Source organism: Scyliorhinus canicula, chromosome 8 (genome assembly GCF_902713615.1).
Source record: "Scyliorhinus canicula chromosome 8, sScyCan1.1, whole genome shotgun sequence".
Lineage (NCBI taxonomy): Eukaryota > Metazoa > Chordata > Chondrichthyes > Carcharhiniformes > Scyliorhinidae > Scyliorhinus > Scyliorhinus canicula.
Genome location: NC_052153.1, coordinates 32,306,483 through 32,327,860, shown reverse-complemented (window position 1 = coordinate 32,327,860; position 21,378 = coordinate 32,306,483). Strand labels below are relative to the sequence as shown.

Below are 21,378 nucleotides of genomic sequence, written 5' to 3'. Positions count from 1 at the left end.
CAGGGAATTGAGGTTGTTTTCGTTAGAGAGGAGAAGGCTGAGAGGTGACTTAATAGAGACATATAAGATAGTCAGAGGGTTAGATAGGGTGGACAGTGAGAGTCTTTTTCCTCGGATGGTGATGACCAACACGAGGGGACATAGCTTTAAATTGAGGGGTGAGAGATATAGGACAGATATCAGAGGCAGTTTCTTTACTCAGAGAGTAGTCGGGGTGTGGAACGCCCTGCCTGCAACAGTAGTAGACTCGCCAACTTTAAGGGCATTTAAGTGGTCACTGGATAGACATATGGATGAAAATGGAATAGTGTAGGTCAGATAGGCTTCAGATGGTTTCACAGGTCGGCGCAACATCGAGGGCCGAAGGGCCCGTACTGCGCTGTAGTGTTCTATGTTCTATGTTCTAATATCACACCCTGCTTTGGGAAAGCGGTGGGGCAATGGATGGACTTTTCTAAGGCTGCATCTTTGTGTTGGCCAGTTTAAGCAGTTTTTAAATCTCGAATGTTAATTACAAAAGACACGTTTCATATTTCTTCCAGTTGCAGCCGCCGTCCAAAAGCAAGGGGAGGGGCAGAATTCAAACATTGCAAATGTTGTTTTGTGAGGCGCAATCGTTGTCCAAGCTCGCCTCACTCGAGGTAAACCACGACTTTGTGCAAAATTCTGAAAGAATTGAATTGAATTTTTGAGGTCAATGGAAAATGGGGAGATGCAAAATATCACCTGTTTCCCGTGGCAGAGTGGAGATCCCACCACTCCCCGTGTGTGCCCACATGTTTATTTCGCTTTAATTGAGAATTAATCCTAGTCAAAGAATTCCAACGGTTCAGTAAACCTGGGGACGCTTCTATCACCGAGGCTCCACCCTGGCCATATTAATTTATTTAAGTGTGTGTGAGTAAACATCAATACCTGAAGTCAGAGGAACAAACTAGTCAGTGCATTAAATACGGGCACGTCGTATTGCCAGTGTCAAGACGTTTTTTTCTCCTGGAGCTGCAGTATTTTATTGTTGAATTCACAAGCCCTGCTGGACAAAAGACATCTGCCTGGATTTGACAGTCAGTGATTTCAGCAGCCACTGCCGACCCTGCGCCTCCTGCCGGTATTTCCTGCTCTGGGTGGCAAGCAGATTGATCAGGGGAGGTTTTTGTTGTGAGTTGTGATCCCGGAAGTGGTGTTGAGCTGTTTGTCTCAGTGATGTGCTGGTGGTGGCGGGGCCGCTGAGGGGAGTGAAGAAGGTGAGGAGGGGGATTAGAGGTGGGAGGAGGGGGATTAGAGGTGGGAGGAGGGGATCTGGGAAGGAGTGTTTGTCAATTGCTTGCCAGTCAGTGGGAAAACGGCTGGGAAGCGGTGCCTGGGATGAATGTCACAGGGGAAACAGAGCCACTGAACGGGAACTTGGAGCCAGTTGTCACTCGGTGTTGGGATCAGGGCCACCCAGGAGCTGTCCCTATCCCTGGCCCTCCCTCACAGTGAGCAGGACCCTACAGCAGATAGAAGCTGCAGGTTATTTATTCCACTGAGGTACAGCGGCTGTGTGAGAAACAGTACAGCCACTGGCAAAGCACGTTGTCCATTTGTCAAGTGGGTTAAATTAAGTTCAGTTAATGCCTGTGCAAAGCGTTGCTGTGTGAGTATTGTGTGAGTACCGAGAGCTAATGCTGATTGTATTCCCGGGTTTAGTAAATGCCTCTTTAATTCTACGCGCAGTTTTTTTAAGGTTAATCTGTAGAAAAGATGCATGTTGGTATGATTTGTGGGAACCAATCCCAATGGGGAAATCTGCTGGAACTCGCTTCTACGTGTTTCATGTTCTGTCCATTTTCGATAAAATGTTTCGATGAATATTTAACTAAGCCATTTCCGAATGACCCTGAACATCAGGTTTTAATGACGAGCGCAGAGTGTGTTTTAGGCTATGTTTGGGAGTGGGAGTCTGCCTTAGTTGAGGTTCTGAATGAAGATGACTGATATAATAATTTCAGGAAGAATGAGCGATGGAGGTTGGGCATGAATTGGAGGTGGGGTAAATAGGTCAAAATCTCAAGTGCAACAGAAAACTGACTCCGACCATGGACCTCTGCTATGTTTTGAGGCGGGATAAGGGATCGGTAGCCAATGTCTCACAGGAGATGGGTTGATATTTAAAATATGCTAAGCCGGCCTCTGATTTAACCTGCTTTATAAGTTTAACCGTGTTTCCCAAACCTGGCGGTTGTCATAGTGACGTGGAGACATCCTCTGGGAGAAGGCAAATGCTTCCAGAGCATTTCTAATGGGCTGAGAGGAGTAGCAGTGTTTCCTCCCAGTGCCAGCCCCCATTCAACTCCCGCCACCTGGAATCTAATCTCCCCACACACACACACCCCAGGTGGGGGTTGGACCCCTCTCAAGGCTAGGGATTGAATAACCTCCATTCTGAATTGGACACTTTCTCCCAATGCAATAGAGATCTGACCTACCTAGTCCTACAGCCTCTTCTGGCATTCTCTCTGCTCATCTGAATCTCAATCCGACCATTTGGCCCATCATACCAGTGCTGGCTCCTTGAAAGAGCTATCCAATTAGTCTTGTGTTCCTTTCCCCCTTCCAGTGGCCTTGCAATTTTTTCTTCTTATTTATCCTTTTCAAAGTTATTCAATTTGCTTCACAACTCTTCGAGGTAACATATTCCGAAACGCACCAATTAATCGCATAAAACAATTGTCCGTTTTGCCTCAGGTTCTTTTGCCAATTTACTGAAATCAATGCTGCCTGGTTACTGACGCTTGTGCCACTAGGAGCACTTCCTGCCTGTTTACAAGCACTTCGTTATTTTGAACATCTGTATTAAATCACTTCTTATCCTTCTTTGATCTAAGGAGAACAATCTCAGCTTCTTTCTGCAGTCTCTGAATAAGGGTTTTTGCATCCCTTGTGCCATTCAAGAAGATATCATCTGCATCCACTGTAAAGCCTTGACATTTTCCCTCAAGTCTGGTTCCATAATTGGACACAGTACTCCAGCTGGGGTCAAATTTTAAACGTTACGTCCTTGTTTTTCTTCACTATACCTGGTTATAAAGCTGAGGATTATGTATGCATTTTAACAGCCTTCTCCCAAACTCTGCCAACTTTAAAGCTTTTTGTGCCTCAATCCCTAGGTCACTCTATTCCTGTACCGACTTTAGAATTCTACCATTTAGTTTATATTGCCTCTTCACGCTTTTTCTGTCAAAATGCATCACTTCACATTTCTCTGCTTTTAAATTACATCTGAAAATTAAAATTAAATGAAAAATGAAAATCGCTTATTGTCAGGAGTCGGCTTCAATGAAGTTACTGTGAAAAGCCCCTAGTCGCCTCATTCCGGCGCCTGTTCAGGGAGGCTGGTTCGGGAATTGAACCACGCTGCTGGCCTGCCTTGGTTTGCTTTAAAGTCCAGTGATTTAGCCCAGTGTGCTAAACCAGCCTCTTGCCCCTCACCATCTGCCATGTATCTGTCTGTATGAATAGCTGATAATTGTTAAAAAGGAGAAAGGGGTAGTTCTGAATTTTTAATGATTCAAGCGATTGCCGCCAGCATACTCTTTTTACTGGCACCAAGTGGTCATTAGTCTTTCCATTTGAATCATAGTTTAGGAAATTTGGAAGTCTTTTTGAAATTTGGAAGCCCATCACAGGTCTGCAATGTTGATTGACAATTCAGTAAGCCAATCCTTCTATTTCCACACAGCGTGTGCACCCCCCCACCCCCACCCCCCACCAAACATTCACTGACTTACGGCAAAGGACAGATCTTTCTTTTATACAGACTCTACTGCTCGCACTGCTTGGGGGCAGCAGCAGGAAGTTGCACAGTTTCAGTAGGTTACTTATGGTGTTGGTATGCTATTTTAATCATTTTTCAGAGCTGAGAGTGTCGGAATTCAATTACTTTCACCATAAAAATTGTATGTTGTTAGTTGGTTTGATTTTATACAAACAAAGCCACAGTTGTTAGTTTGAAGCTGTGGCTTGTTTCAATGTCATACTTTTTAGTTCATTTTCTGTAATGAGAAGCAAACATACACAATGGTAAGTGGAATATGTCAGCAATGATATATGCAGCACATATATTCTGTTAACAATCTCTGGGCTGAGATATTTGTAACAATTGGGTATTGGTCAGTTAAAGGTGTGTTCTTGATTCTATAGATGTGAAGTCTAATTATATAGAACATAGAACATAGAACGATACAGCGCAGTACAGGCCCTTCGGCCCTCGATGTTGCACCGACATGGAAAAAATCTAAAGGCCATGTAACCTACACTATGCCCTTATCATCCATATGCTTATCCAATAAATTTTTAAATGCCCTCAATGTTGGCGAGTTCACTACTGTTGCAGGTAGGGCATTCCACGGCTTCACCACTCTTTGCGTAAAAAACCCACCTCTGACCTCTGTCCTATATCTATTACCCCTCAATTTAAGGCTATGTCCCCTCGTGCTAGCCACCTCCATCCGCGGGAGAAGGCTCTCGCTGTCCACCCTATCTAACCCTCTGATCATTTTGTATGCCTCTATTAAGTCACCTCTTAACCTTCTTCTCTCTAACGAAAACAACCTCAAGTCCATCAGCCTTTCCTCATAAGATTTTCCCTCCATACCAGGCAACATCCTGGTAAATCTCCTCTGCACCCGTTCCAAAGCTTCCACGTCCTTCCTATAATGAGGCGACCAGAACTGTACGCAATACTCCAAATGCGGCCGTACTAGAGTTTTGTACAACTGCAACATGACCTCATGGCTCTGGAACTCAATCCCTCTACCAATAAAGGCCAACACACCATAGGCCTTCTTCACAACCCTATCAACCTGGGTGGCAACTTTCAGGGATCTATGTACATGGACACCGAGATCCCTCTGCTCATCCACACTACCTAGAATTTTACCATTAGCCAAATATTCCGCATTCCTGTTATTCTTTCCAAAGTGAATCACCTCACACTTCTCCACATTAAACTCCATTTGCCACCTCTCAGCCCAGCTCTGCAGCTTATCTATGTCCCTCTGTAACCTGCAACATCCATCCGCACTGTCTACAACTCCACCGACTTTAGTGTCGTCTGCAAATTTACTCATCCATCCTTCTGCGCCCTCCTCTAGGTCATTTATAAAAATGACAAACAGCAACGGCCCCAGAACAGATCCTTGTGGTACCCCACTCGTAACTGAACTCCATTCTGAACATTTCCCATCAACTACCACTCTCTGTCTTCTTTCAACTAGCCAATTTCTGATCCACATCTCTAAATCACCCTCAATCCCCAGCCTCCGTATTTTCTGCAATAATTATAGTGATGCTCAAGAGAGAATATCATAGAATCATATAATCCCTACAGTGCAGAAGGAGGCTATTTTACCCATTTGGTCTGCATCAACCCTTGGAAAGAGCACCCTACCTAGACCCACACCCCCACCCTATCCCCATAACCCTGTAACCTTTTGGATACTAAGGGGCAATTTAGCATGGACAATTCACCTAACCCGCACATCTTTGGACTCATGTATGTATATGCAGTTGAATATGTAGTTGAAAATGATAAAACTTTGGTCTTGTTATTTAATATCCCTTCCTCTCCCCCAAACACACACTCACAGACATGCAGGCACACATGTACATAGGTACATATAGAGAGACCTATATTCTAGGTGTGGCCTCACCAAGGCCCTGTATAATTGTAGCAACACCTCTCTACTTCTAGACTCGAAACCTCTCGCCATGAAGGCCAACATACCATTAGCCTTCTTTACGCCTGCATGCTTAACTTCAGTGACTGGTGCATAAGGACACCCAGGTCCCGCTGCACACTCCCCTCTCCCAATTTACAACCATCAGGTGGTAATCTGCCTTCCTGTTTTTGATTCGAAAGTGAATAACCTCACATTTACCCAAATTATACTGCATCTGCCATTGATTTACCCACTTGCCCAACCTGTCCAGATCTTGCTGTAGGATCCCTGCATCCTCGTCACAGTTCACCCTCCCACCCAACTTGGTATCATCTGCAAAGTTTGAGATGTTACATTTTATTCCCTCATCCAAATTATTAATATATATTGTGAATAGCTGGGGTCCCAGCACCAATCTCTGTGGCACCCCAATAGTTACTTCCTGCCAATTTGAAAAGGACGTGTTAATTCCTACTCTTTGTTTCCTTTCTGCTTACCAGTTTTCTATCCACCTCAATACACTTTCCCCAATCCCATGCGCTTTAATTTTGCACAATAATCTCTTATGCGGGATTTTGTCAAATGCCTTCTGAAAGTACAAATATACCACATCAACTGCCTCCCTCTTGTCAACTGTACTGGTTACATCTTCAAAGAATTCCAATAGATTGTCAACATGATTTTCCCCTTCAAAATCCTTACTGATTTTGACTGATCGTGCCACTGCTTTCTAAATGTTCCGCTATAAAGTCCTTGAGAGTGAATTCAAGAATTTTCCCCACTACCGATGTTAGGCTTACTGATCTATGATTCACTGTTTTTTCTGTACTTCCCCTTTTGAATATTGGAGTGTTGGAGTGTCATTAGCTACCCTCCAATCTGCAGGGACTCTGCCGGCAAATATCTCCTGTCTTTGTAGTTACCCTTATTTAATTGTAATACCATTACATCTGATTGCAGCTTCTCCCTCTCAAACTGCAGGGTAAATTCTATCATACTGTGGTCACTGCTCCCTAAGGGTTCCTTCACCTTAAGTTCCCTAATCAAGTCGGCCTCATTACACTTCACCAAATCCAGAATTACCTGTTCCATCGTAGGCTCTGTCACAAGCTGCTCCAAAAAAACCATCTCTTAGACATTCCACAAATTCCTTTACTTGGGATCCATTACCAATCTGATTTTCCCAGTCCACCTGCATATTGAAGTGCCCCATGATTATTTTAATATTGCCTTTTTTACATGCCTTTTCTATCTCCTGATTTATTTTCTGCCCCATATCCTGACTACTGCTAGGGAGCCTGTACATAACTCCCATCAGGGTCTTTTTTCCTTTGCGATTCCTCAACTTTACCCACAGAGATTCTATGCCTTCTGATCCTGTATCACTCCTTGCTATCAATTTAACTTCATTCGTTACTAACAATGCAACCCCGCACCCTTTGCCCATCTGCCTGTCCTTTCGATAGGACACATATCCTTGGATATTTAGGTCCCGGCCCTGATCCCCTTGCAGCCACGTCTCTGTGATGCCCACAACATTGTACTGGCCAATTTCAATGTGCGCAACAAGCTAATTTACCTTGTTCCGTATACTGCACGCATTTAGGGACAACACCTCAATCCTGCATTGACCACCTCCCTTTTCATATTTGTCACCTTTTTTGCTTGCCTGAGGGTGATGTTGCTCTTTTATTTCGGTTCTCTATTTCCCCTTCGGTTATTACACCTTTTAAGTTCACATTCTGGTTCCCACCTTCCTGCCATATTAGTTTATATCTTCCTGAGTGAATTTAGCGAATCTTCCAGCCAGTATATCAGTGCCGCTCTAGTTTAGATGCAACCCGTCCTTCTTGTACAGATCCTACCTGCCCCGGAAGAGATCCCAAATGTCCAAAAATCTGGAGCTCTCCCTCCTAAACCACCAGTTTGGCCATGTGTTTAGCTGCATTATCCTTATTATGCATTCCCCTGTTTCTGTCTGTCTACATTTCTCTTTCCCAATCTCTTTTTCTTCATATATCTATAGAAACTCTTAGTGTCAGTCTTTATGTTCCCTGTAAGCTTCCTTTCGTACTGTATTTTCCTCTTCTTAATCAATCCCTTGGTCCTTCTTTGCTGAATTCTAACTGCTCCCAATCGTCAGACCTATTTTTTTCTTGGGCAATCTGTCTGCTTCTTCCTTGGATCGGATACTATTTCTAATTTCCTTTGTAAAGCATGGATTGACCCTTTTACCCATTTTGCTTTTGTGCCAGACAGGAATGAACAGTTGTTGCAGTACCTCCTTGAACGTTTGCCATTGCCTATCCATTGTCATCCCTTTAAGTAACTCTCCCAAATCTATTAAGGCCAACTCGCGCCTCATATCTTCATAGCTTCCTATATTAGGATTCAGCACCCTAGTCTCCGAATCAACTACTTCACTCCACCTTTATGAAAAAATTCTATCAAGTTATGGTCACTCATCACCAAAGGGTTTTGTACAGCCAGATTGGCAATGATTCCCTTCCTTCTCATTTCACAGTACCCAGTCTATGATGGCCTGCTCTCTAGTTGTTTCCTCTACATATTGGTCAAGAAAACCATCCCGTATACACTCCAGAAATTCCTCCTCCTACAGCATTGTGGCCAATTTGATTTGCCCAATCTGTATAAAGATGAAAGTTACCCATGCTCACCGATATTCCCTTATTACATACATCTCTGATTTTGTGCTTAATGTAATTCCCAACATCATCACTAAAGTTTGGGGTTCTATATATGACACCCACTAATGTTTTTTTGCCCCTTAGTATTTCTCAACTCTACACATACAGACGCCACATTGTCAGAGCTAATATCCTTTCTCATTATTGTTAATTTCCTCTTTAACCAACAGTGACATGCCACCACCTTTTCTTTTATGCCAGACCTTCCTAAAAACTGAATACCCTGGGGATATGTATGAGGAATACAGTACTTTTTGGTAAGGATGCAATCAGACAAACACAACATAAGTAGTTCTGGCATGCATTTGAGGATACATGCTGACAATCGGGGAGTGTCTTAAAATAAATTTAGATCACCCAATTTGTTTTCAATTAAAGGGCAATTTAGCATAGCCAATCTATCTACCCGGCACATCTTTGGATTGTGGGAGTAAGACTCACACAAACACGGAGAGAATGTGCAAACTCTGCAAGCACCATGACATGGGGTCAGGATCAAACCCGGGCCTTTGGCCCCGTGAGGCAGCAGTGCTAACCACTGCGCCACCGTGCCCAGAGAATCAGGGAGTTGAATGTGCTGGTATCTGATTAGGTAAGGATTGTTAATTCCAACCCCACTCGCCCCAGAGTCACAACACATGTGAATTAACCAATAGTTGTTACAAAAATACCAGACGTTCTTGGCTGCCCATTAATTACTGTCACCAGGTTTGTAGGTTTAACCACAATTACTATTTATTTATACTAAGAACTATGATGAATTATGCAGCAAATACCACTGGTCAACTATTAATTAATCCCAAACGCCCTGCTTTAACTTGCCTCCCACCCTCTACACAAACACAAGACAAACAAACACAGAGAGGAGGACAGGGGTAAAATCGCTAGTACATAGAGCATAGAATTTACAGTGTAGAATCAGGACATTCGGCCCATCGAATCCGCACTGGCTCCTGGAAAGAATGCCCCACACCTCCACCCCACCCCCATAACCCCACCTAATCTTTTTGGACACTGAGGGCAATTTAGGTGGCCAATCCATCTAACCTGCACATCTTTGGACTGTGGGAGGAAACCAGAGCACCTGGGGGAAACCCATCCAGACACTGGGAGAACGTGAAGACTCTGCACAGACAGTGACCCAAGCCAAGAATTGAACCTGGGACCCTAGTGCTGTGAAGCAACCGTGGTAACCACTGTGCTACTGTGCTGCCCCTAAACAGCTAATGAAAGGAAAAAAAACTTTGTTTCAGACAATGGTTTTTCACTATCATTCTTTACAGAAAGCTTGTAGGTTGAAGTCTCCGGTTGCAGCCTGGAATGATCTCTGTGGCTTCATTTATCCAGGTTATCTGGAGTTTAGAAATGCAGTACTCACAACATGCTTTCTGGCGAGAGATGGCACATTCAGGCTGTTTAAAGTTACCAGAGTTCTTAAGGATTCAGTAGGAAATCAGAAGATGTCCAAGTTCTACTTCTTTGGTGAATTTGCTGATGATGCTAATGAATTAATAAGGAGATCAGGGATTATGGGGGGAAGGCAGGAGAATGGGCATGAGAAAAATATCAGCCATGATTGAATTGCGGAGCAATCTCGATGGGCCGAGTGGCCTAATTCTGCTCTTATGTCTTATGGTCTTATGGAATTAATATTCATGCAAGGCATGGATGAATTCTCAGCCTGCTTTGATGACATGACAGGTATTTTAATCTTCAAGTGATGGAGCATGCAAGGCATAAAAAGAGGGATTGAACAGCCCCTGTAAAGTAACAGAAGGGCAAAAGACAATACCTAAGAAACCCACACAATTGTGGCAGACAACATCAAGGCAATGAGGTGCATGAGCTAGAATTTAGTGCAGAGGAAAGAATAGTCTGGGAAGCATAATCTCAGGGTTCGAAGTTGACAATTTTTGACTGAGATGAGGAGTAATTGTTTCACTCAGAGGGCTATGAATCTTTGGAATTCAATACCTCAGAGCGCTGTGGTGCTTAATTGTCAAGTATGTTCAAAGCTGACATCGGAATAATTTTGGACTCAAAGAGAATCAATGAATGAGGATTAAGCAGAAAGTGGTGTCGAGGTCAAAGATCAGTCATGATCTTTCAGTTAGTAAATAACAATAGCTGCATTTGTATTGTGCTTTTAACACAGTAACACTTCCCAAGGCATGTCACAGGAGTGTTTTCTGACAGAACTTTACACATAAATACATAAGGAGATGTTAGGATGGGCAATTAAAAGTCTCAGCATAGAGGTCAGCTTCCAGGACTAACTTAAAGAAGAGGAGACTGGGAGAAATTTAGGGAAGGAATTTCAGAACTTATAGTTTTGACAGCTGCAAGCTTGTACGTAGGAAATTGAGGAGACAGCAGAATTGGAAGAATGCAGAGTTCTCAAGCTGTAGGTTTCGAGAAGTTTAAAAATGGGGAGAGATGCGGTGTATGCATGTATCTTATAGGGAGAGTTGATTGTTTGTGGCCAATTTGCTCCTTGTGAAGTAAATTCCAGTTTGCTGTGTGACCACATGCCCATGCAGCTGAGAGAGAACACTGGTCTAGAAATACCAACCACATGGATATTGGATTCAGCATGTGAAGGCTTTGATCTCAATATTCTATCATATAACTGGACAAGATTTCTGCTCATCCACTACTGGATGTCAGACAAGCAGCATAACAAATCATAGGCTATGGATTCTTGGAGAGATTTGCTGGTAAGGTAAGAGTTGGGTGTTATCAGCATGTACCTGAAGTCTGGCACTTGATGTTGCTGAGGCATTGCAAGCAAATATGAAAAAGGAGGAGGTCCTGAATTCATTCTTGGGGAACTGCAAAAGTAAGAGAGCTGGAAGAGAGACCACTTTTGAAGATTCTCGGATACAACTGATAAAAATGAATAAGCAGAAAATACTGGAAAGACCCAGCTTGTCAAGCTGCACCGGTGAAGAGAAAACAATAGCTAATGTTCCAGATCTGCAGTATTGTGTTTATGTTTTTGATAAGAATGGAACAAGGTGAGGCCAGTCCCACTCTACTCGATGATGGTGGAGAGGCTTGGGAGACGATAGCATGGCCAACTGTGTTAAAGACAGATTGAGAAGAATGAGGGGGAGAGTTACATGGGATGTAATTTACGATTCTGTAGCGAGGATGGGATGGAAACCTCATAGAGAAATTCAGACAAGGCGTTGCGGGACAAAATGACACGTTTTTGGGAGTTAATGAGATGGTTGAGAACAGTACTTTTGAATAGGGTTGAAGAGCGTGTGAGTGAATCAGTTCCTTCAGGCTGAATAAACAATGAGGATAAGTTGGAGATGGAGTTCCTCCTTTTTATGTTCAGAACCAGATAACAGTCCTTTTTGGCACTCATGAAACAATCAAGGAAACTGTCAAGTTTCCAATAATATTAATGATGGAATGGACAAGATTTCACTTTTTAACACTGACTACAATAATCAAACCAAAACCTATATAAATGAATTATGAACTAACAGGCAAATCATATACAGTAGAAGCTATAAATTACAATTTAAAATGCTGATACAACAAAGACAGGGTTAATTTCCGTACAGTTAGCAAGTGTCTCCGATTTCTCGGGTAGCACTCTCAGCACATAAGTGGCACAACATGAAGTCCCAAAGTGTTTCACAATTTATATTCCTATGGTAGTGTTCACCTACTCTTCATTATGAAAGACTTCAATCAGTAAATAATTTCTGACAACTGCTTTACTTCATTCGAGCTCCACAGATATGATTATCGCAAACATGGCACGCTTCTGTGAAACTGTCTTAATTTGGTTCTTGACAGCCCCAATGGTGTAACTTTGCCAGAGTCACTTTCATTTGGTATGGTTGGCTGTGGGAGAAAACACCCAGCTCTTCAACATGTCTGGAAAGTTCACACAGTTTCTCAGAGCTTCAATCGGTTGTGACCATCGGCAGAAACATACTGACCACTGTACCATTGTGTCAGTTTTGACCACAGGCTGAAATCCAAACTCCCAACCCGGTTTATTCATCTTAGTTAGCTTTCATTTCCTTTACAACCAAAGGCACAGGCTTATTTCTCAGAAGTCTGATTTTATAGCCAGGAAAAAATAACAAACTTTACCTGTAGAAATCTGGACCAAATTTCTGTTCAGTCTAAAAACTTGCAAGTTTGTTTTTCTTTTCATCACAGCTACCACATCTACAGTGACAACACACAGCTCTGTCTCTACCATCTGCCTGGATCCTTTCACTAGCTCTATTGTCAGACAGTTTGTTTGCCATCCAGACTGGTAAAAACCATGGGCTGGATTCTCTGTTCCCACACCATCTTAAAAATAAAGACTGGCGTGAAAAGGCAACCTATTCACAGTCCTGCAGGGGGCTAGCACGTACCCGTCGTGAATCTAACAGCTTTAGCTGCAGGTACGTGCCCCCGCACTTCCGGGTCAGAGGCCTATCCGCACGGCGGCGGCCTCCAGAGGCAGCACCGTGCTCTGTGGCGGACTCAGACTGTGGAGCTGGACTGCCTAAATAGTGCCCCCGCTTGGCTATGCGCCCAACCTGGGCTGCCCGCCCAAAAATAGCCCGGTCCTGTATGAGGCCCACCCCTGCCCTCCGATCGGCCCGCCCCCGACTATGGTGGCCGCGGACTAAGTCCGCATCCGCCACGTGAATATCCCGAACAGCAGGACCACATTAAATCCACACCGTCGGGACTTTGGCTGGTCTGGGGCGGGGCGGGCCTCCAGCAATGGCCTCAGGTAGGGGATACGCGGTGCGGCGTATTTCCTGGGTACGCCGCTTTTCAGGACCTGGAGAATCGGGGAACCGGTTCCAGTCCCGATACCATGCGCGAAAGTGGATTCTCCGCCCCGGCGCCAGACGCGATTTCGGCATCGGGGTGCAGAGAATCCAGCCCCATAGCTTTTACGTTGCCCTCAACCACCATCTCAAATATCATTATTCCACCACCGACTCCATCACCCACCCTGGTTACTGTTCAAAGCCTGATATTAGAGTGAGTTAGTAATACAATTCTTTCTCCCTCAGAGAGATTGTTTATTTCCATCTTCATAACATTGAAATGCTTCAGCCCATTTTCTACTGAAACTCTGGATAAACAGCTTTGCCAAAGAATCATCGGACTCGAAACGTTAGCTCTTTTCTCTCCCTACAGATGCTGCCAGACTTGCTGAGATTTTCCAGCATTTTCCCTTTCGTGCCACTGAAACTCTCATCACTTTTACATTTAACCATTCTTCTTACTTGTCTCCCAACTGACACACATCCAGAAACTTCCACTTAAGTAAAACTCTGCTGCCCCATCTGATCCTGCAAGAAATCTACTTCACTAGATTGGTTTCTGGTTCCTCCAAAACTTCAAATTTAAGAAGTTGTATTTTAGAATTTGTATTTATACAATGCTTTTCATGACATTGTGTTGACCCAAAGCACTTTACAGTCACTTTTCCTGTCTCTTTCCTGTCCTTCGAGGTACAGATGCTCATGCTCATTGTTATTATCTGGGGTGTTTAGCAGGGTTCCTGTGGTTACGTAAATGGCCGCTGAAGCCGACTTTTGCCTGCACTTGGGACAGGATATGATTGAGTTTTGGATGAATGGGTAGCTTGGGATTTCCTCTCATAGAACATAGAACAGTACAGCACAGAACAGGCCCTTCGGCCCTCGATGTTGTGCCGAGCAATGATCACCCTACTCAAACCCACGTATCCACCCTATACCCATAACCCAACAACCCCCCCCCTTAACCTTACTTTTAGGACACTACGGGCAATTTAGCATGGCCAATCCACCTAACCCGCACATCTTTGGACTGTGGGAGGAAACCGGAGCACCCGGAGGAAACCCACGCACACACGGGGAGGACATGCAGACTCCGCACAGACAGTGACCCAGCCGGGAACTGAACCTGGGACCCTGGAGCTGTGAAGCATTTATGCTAACCACCATGCTACCGTGCTGCCCTTGCACTTGCTCTCTGCCTTTGGTATGCGCTTGCCTTTGAAGGAAGCTGCAGAGCTTTTTAAATTTGTTTGCGGCAGATACAGCGATCCTGGCAAGCTTCTCCCAGGATTCAAAGTCGATGTCAAAAATCTTAAGTGAAACCTTCAGTGTAAATGTAGCACTTCCTTTGACCAGGCAACCTAGCCACGCAAAGCATCGTCAACCATTCCAGTATCTATCGACATTCACCCCATCCATTCCCTCTACATCTCTGCATCCACCAAAATTCTGTCAGCACTGTTTTCCTCAGCAAACACTGATTTAAAAGGGACCATTAAGTGTTTCAACTTTGCCCTGCACCTCGAAACATATATCAGTCTGCTTTTTATACCTGTGGTGAAATGACCAGGAGTGAGAGATTTTATGTTGAATGTTGACACAGGTTAATTATCTTCAGTGGAACTAGAAATTACACTTTAAATTGATGATACAACAAAGTCAGGGTTATGTTGCGTGCAGTTAGCAAATGTTTTGATTTATTTTTTGTATTATTTTTCTAGGAGCAGGATACAGAATATAATTCATGAAATTCCAGCTGGCAGCCACTGAAGCCACCTTTCTGTGATGGGGCTTCAAATTCACAAAGTCTACGACCCACAGGGCTGGTGTTGTGTCAGCATCATCACTATTGTTTGGCTTTATAATACTCTCTTCGTTCCCAAACTTATACTCTACCCTCACTATGAAGAGGAACATATTCCAGCTGCTGTGATAGTGCGTAAGTAGCATTGGTTTCTCTGCCCCTATTTAACTGGCCATCATAGTTACTGCAGTTTGGGGGTGAGGGTGGGGGTGGGGTTGAGGGTGGGGGTCGGGGTGAGGGTGGGGGTGGGTGTGGGGCCCTCACCTTCAGATTGGGGCACCCTTTCTAAATGGTGCCTGGATCTGTGAGGAGCCGTTCCTGTCGAGAGTTTAATTCCCCACTGCATAAAAAGATTCGAAATGTGGGATTTCCCAGGTCGTGATCTCACCGAAATAGCCAGTGCGAAACACTGTGCCCAGCCCCCAAACTGAAACTGAGTCCTTTCCTGGGTGAATCGGTCCCGGAACATGGAGGTGAAATTCCTATCTCCAGAAATTCACTGATCATTCCCATAAATAGCCCATTAACCGCTGAAAGTTAAATTGGGTAAATTGAGCAGCACGGTAGCACAGTGGTTAGCACAATTGCTTCACAGCTCCAGGGTCCCAGGTTCGATTTGCGGCTTGGGTCACTGTCTGTGCGGAGTGTGCATGGTTTCCCCGTGTCTGCGTGGGTTTCCTCCGGGTGCTCTGGTTTCCTCCCACAGTCCAAAGATGTGCAGGTTCGGTGGATTGGCCATGATAAATTGCCCTTAGTGTCCAAAATTGCCCTTAGTGTTGGGTGGGGTTACTGGGTTATGGAGATAGGGTGGGGGTGTGGGCTTGGGTAGGGTGCTCTTTCCAAGTGCCGGTGCAGACTCGATGGGCCGAATGGCCTCCTTCTGCACTGTAAATTCTATGATATTGCTAACTCACAGGATAACAGTAAATGATAAACAGAAGAATGTTACAATGTGATATCCTCACACTTGTCCTGTTTATGATGTGGAGATGCCGGCGTTGGACTGGGGTGAGCACAGTAAGAAGTCTTACAACACCAGGTTAAAGTCCAACAGGTTTGTTTCAAACACAAGCTTTTGGAGACTGCTCCTTCCTCTTCATTCACCTGAGAAAGGAGCAGTGCTCCGAAAGCTAGTGTTTGAAACAAACATGTTGGACTTTAACCTGGTGTTGTAAGACTTCTTACTGTCCTGTTTATGGAAGCCATTCATCCCCAAGTGACTTTATTAGAAGAAAACAGCTGGCACAGAGGTAGTATGGGAGACAGAAGCAAAGTAGTAATGTTACTAGACTAGTAATCTAGACACCTGGACTAATACTCAAGAGATACAAGTTCAAATTCCACCCTGGCAGCTGGCAGAATTGAAATTAAACTAATTAATTGAATCTAGAATAGAAAGCTAGTCTTAATAACGGTCAAAAAAAATCTCCCTGGTTCACCAACATCCTTTACAATAGCCTTTATCGGTGATGTTACTCATATTATTATGTTTCTATGTTACTCCAGACCTTCAGGAGTGTGGTTGACTCTTAATTGCCCTCTAAGTGGCTTAGAAAATCACTCCATTGCATCTAACAGCTAAAGCAAAGTCAACAAGGGATAAAATGGGATGGATGACTTGGCATTGACCTAAGCACCAGACACGACAAAGGCACACCCTGAGCTGTCGAACGTGTAAATTTTCCCTCACCAACATCTAGGGCAGGGTTGGGCAAACTACGGCCCGCGGGCCGCATGCGGCCCGCCAAAGGTCTTTATGCCGCCCACCAAGTCATTAAAAAAAAATTATTAATTATTTTTTTTAAGGTTAATGGGGGGGGCTGTTGGGTTACTTACTGGTATAGGGTGGCTTAATGGTTATAGGTTATAGGTTAATGGGGGGGCTGTTGGGTTACTTACTGGTATAGGTTGACTTGAGTAGGGTGATCATTGCTCGGCACAACATCGAGGGCCGAAGGGCCTGTTCTGTGCTGTACTGTTCTATGTTCTATATGAGGCGCCCAGAATCATAACCGGGTGAAGTAATTATTTTACTTAATATACTTGCGGCCCTTTAAAATTGTGAATTTCTGAATGTGGCCCTTGCGCGGAAAAGTTTGCCCAACCCTGATCTAGGGGCATAGGCCAAATTATGTTTTCTTTAGCCTTTCATGTAATATGGGCATCGCTGGCAAGGCCAGCATTTTGTGGGCCATCCCTATTTGCCCTTTGAACTGAGTGGGTTGCTCAGCTATTTTGCAGGGCAGTTCTGAGTCAACCACATGACTGTGGGTTTGGAGTCACATTTAGGTCAAACCAGGTAAAGGGAGCAGATTTAAGGGTGCCACAAGGGCCCGGGTTCGATTCCAACCTCGGGTGACTGTCTGCGTGTAGTTTGCACATTCTCCCCATGTCTGTGTCGGGTTCCTCCGGGTGCTCTGGTTTCCTCCCACAGTCCAAATAGGTGGATTGACCATGCTAAATTGCCCCTTAGTGTACAAAGGACATGTAGGGTTTCAGGGGTAGGGAAGGCAGAGGGTGGTGTGCTCTTTCGGAGGGTCAGCACTGATTCAATGGGCTGAATGGCCTCTTTATGCACTGTAAAGGGTTCTATGATTTATTTCCCAAAGGACATTAGTGAACCGGGTGGTTTTATAACAATTAATAATTGTCATGTGAACAATTATTGAGTTTGGGAGAGTTGTCCCTTGGACTAGTCAGATAACAGCCTAACATAAACATACTCACTGAATCATACCCCATAGCCAATGTCCCACACTCCTTTACTACAATCCCTGGGTATGTCCTGTCCCACTGGTATTACAGACCAACCAGAGATGGCAGAGTGGTGTGCAAACAGGAAGGAGTTGTTCTGGGAATCTTCAACATTGACTCAAAATCTATGAAGTATAATGGCATTGGGTCAAACATGGAGAAGGAAATGTCATCTCGATTACCGCCTACCATCCTCCCTTAGCTGACGAATCTGTACTTCTCCCTATTGGATGCCATTTGAAATAAATATTGAGAGTCACAAGGGCAAAGAATGCTCTTGGGGGACTTCACTGTCTCTCAGTAAGAGTGGCATAGTAGCACCACTATTGACCGAACTGACTCAATTCTTGAGGACGCTCGACTGGGCCTGCGGCAGGTGGTGAGAGAACCAGTGAGAGGGAAAAACGTATTTGACTGCTTCCTCACCGGCCTACGTGTTGCAGATGCAAATAGGAGTGACCACCACACAATCCTGGTGGTGACCTTGGGCGCGTTCTCCGGGAATCGGCGGGGCGGGCAGAAACGGCGCAGTGGACTGGCGGGAACCACTCCGGTGTCGGGCCGCCCCCAAAGGTGCGGAATCCTCTGCATCTTCAGGGGCTAGGCTGGCGGCGGAGTGGTTTGCACCCTGCTGGCCGGCATGGAAGGCCTTTGGCACCGCGCCAGCCGGGGCTGAAGGGACTCCGCTGGCCGGCACGCAGCCGCGCATGTGCGGGGAGTGTCAGCGGCTGCTGATGTCATCTCTGCGCATGCGCAGTGGGGGGTTTACCTTCGTGCTGGCCATCGTGGAGGCTTACACGGCCGGCGCATAGGAATAGAGTACCCCCACGGCACAGGTCCTCCTGTGCCGTGGGGGTACTCTATTCCTATGGGATTGACTGTAATCCTAACCAAACTATTCTGGTATAGCTACAATGCTGACATCTACCAAACAATGTAGAAAATTGCCCAAGTATGAGCAGAAAAAGCAGAACAAATCCAATCCAACTAATTACCATCCCATCAGCCTCAATCATCAGAAAAATGATGGAAGATGTCATTGACTATCCTATCAAGTTGCAGTTAAAAAGCAAAGACCTGTATGTACTCCCAGACCTCATTACATCCTTGTTCCAAACATTGGCAAAAGAGCTGAATTCCAGAGTTGAGATCCAAGTGACTTCCCATAGAATCCCTACAGAAGGAGACCATCCAGCCCACCTCAAAGAGCATCTTGCCTAGGCCCACTCCACCGCCCACTGCCCTAACTCTGTAATCCCACCTAAACTGCACGTGTTTGGACACTGAGTGGCAATTTTAGCCTGGCCAATCCACCTAATCTGCACATCTTTGGACTGTGGGAGGAAAACAGAGCACCCGGAGGAAACCCATGCAGACACTGGGAGAACGGTGGAGAGAACACTTTAAAGAACTCCTAAACCATGCTACGATCATAGATGAGGATGTGGAGGCATTCACGAACGCTATGTTGATGGTGCAGCGTGTGGGATTGGTGCCGAGTCTGGTGGTGGCGATAATTGGTGTGTCAGAAGACTCGAGAGTCCAGGGGGTGAGAGAGCCTGACAGCCTGGAGGCGGATTTTGTTGGGTTGGCGGGACTCAGAGCCGCCGAAGGCAGAGATGTGCGTCAGCGACCTGGCAGAATTCCTGAGGTTGGAGAAGGTCAAGTTCACTCTGCGGGGGTCGGTGGAGGGGTTCACCCAGAGGTGGAAAACATTCATTGATTTCTTCAAGGAGAATTGAGGGTCGGCAAGGGGGAAGGGGTGGGTATGGGGGTTAAAATGGGGAACATAAGAACTAGGAGCAGGAGTAGGCCATCTGGCCCCTCGAGCCTGCTCCGCCATTCAATGAGATCATGGCTGATCTTTTGTGGACTCAGCTCCACTTTCCGGCCCGAACACCATAACCCTTAATCCCTTTATTCTTCAAATAACTATCTATCTTTACCTTAAAAACATGTAATGAAGGAGCCTCAACTGCTTCACTGAGCAAGGAATTCCATAGATTCACAACCCTTTGGGTGAAGAAGTTCCTCCTAAACTCAGTTCTAAATCTACTTCCCCTTATTTTGAGGCTATGCCCCCTAGTTCTGCTGTCACCCGCCAGTGGAAACAACCTGCCCGCATCTATCCTATCTATTCCCTTCATAATTTTAAATGTTTCTATAAGATCCCCCCTCATCCTTCTAAATTCCAACGAGTACAGTCCCAGTCTACTCAACCTCTCCTCATAATCCAACCCCTTCAGCTCTGGGATTAACCTAGTGAATCTCCTCTGCACACCCTCCAGCGCCAGTACGTCCTTTCTCAAGTAAGGAGACCAAAACTGAACACAATACTCCAGGTGTGGCCGCACTAACACCTTATACAATTGCAACATAACCTCCCTAGTCTTAAACTCCATCCCTCTAGCAATGAAGGACAAAATTCCATTTGCCTTCTTAATCACCTGTTGCACTTGTAAACCAACCTTCTGTGACTCATGCACTAGCACACCCAAGTCTCTGTGAACAGCGGCATGCTTTAATATTTTATCGTTTAAATAATAATCCCGTTTGCTGTTATTCCTACCAAAATGGATAACCTCACATTTGTCAACATTGTATTCCATCTGCCAGACCCGAGCCCATTCACTTAACCTATCCAAATCCCTCTGCATACTTCCAGTATCCTCTGCACTTTTCGCTTTACCACTCATCTTAGTGTCATCTGCAAACTTGGACACATTGCCCTTGGTCCCCAACTCCAAATCATCAATGTAAATTGTGAACAATTGTGGGCCCAACACGGATCCCTGAGGGACACCACTAGCTACTGATTGCCAACCAGAGAAACACCCATTTATCCCAACTCTTTGCTTTCTATTAATTAACCAATCCTCTATCCATGCTACTACTTTACCCTTAATGCCATGCATCTTTATCTTATGCAGCAACCTTTTGTGTGGCACCTTGTCAAAGGCTTTCTGGAAATCCAGATATACCACATCCATCGGCTCCCCGTTATCTACTGCACTGGTAATGTCCTCAAAAAATTCCACTAAATTAGTTAGGCAGGGAAGGCAGGATGTGGTGGGATGTTGGTGTCAATCTGTGATTGTTTGTTCGGTTGATGTGTTGTTTTTTGATATTCTGTGTATAAATGTAAAAGTCTTGAATAAAAATATTTTTTAAAAGATGAGGATGTGTGTGAGGAAATCCCCCAACTCCCAACAAGTGTGGACAGATTTTCAAGCTTGGAGGAGAAGCGATCACCTGTATCTCCATAAACTGTTGATGAAAATCTGGAATAGAAATGAAATTTCTACCGACCTCGGGGATGCCATCATTGACACCATCTTCACAAAAGGAGACAAAGTGGACTGTGGGAACTACCGAAGAACCTCCTTACCTCCATCGGCAGGAAGATCATCCCCCAAATCCTTGCTAGCTGCCTTCTCTCAGCCTCTGAAGAAATTCTTCCGGAAGGCCAGTGTGACTTCCGACCAAACCGTGGAAAAGACGACATGATTTTCACTGCTCTGCAATTTCAAAAGAAATGTCAGGAGCAACATCAACCGCCCGACATGGCCTTTATCGATTTGAGAAGAGGTTTTGACTCAGTCAATCGG

General features: G+C 44.9%; 1 protein-coding gene across 4 annotated transcripts in view; it reads left to right on the top strand.

Annotated features, from left to right (window-relative positions):
* The first annotated feature begins 1,130 nt into the window (after nucleotides 1–1,130).
* Nucleotides 1,131–21,378, top strand: part of zdhhc21 (zinc finger DHHC-type palmitoyltransferase 21) — a 229,507-nt gene continuing 209,259 nt past the window's right edge. For 3 of the 4 annotated variants that reach the window (XR_005461553.1, XM_038804355.1, XM_038804354.1), the window contains exons 1-2: nucleotides 1,131–1,244; nucleotides 14,934–15,151. Coding sequence is in view for 3 of the 4 variants with exons in the window: in XM_038804355.1 (XP_038660283.1) it covers nucleotides 14,998–15,151 (154 nt within the window). In the remaining variant the exon portion in view is untranslated. Of the gene's footprint in view, nucleotides 1,245–1,389; nucleotides 1,637–14,933; nucleotides 15,152–21,378 lie in introns of those variants that run through there. The other variant, XM_038804353.1, reaches the window with a different exon arrangement.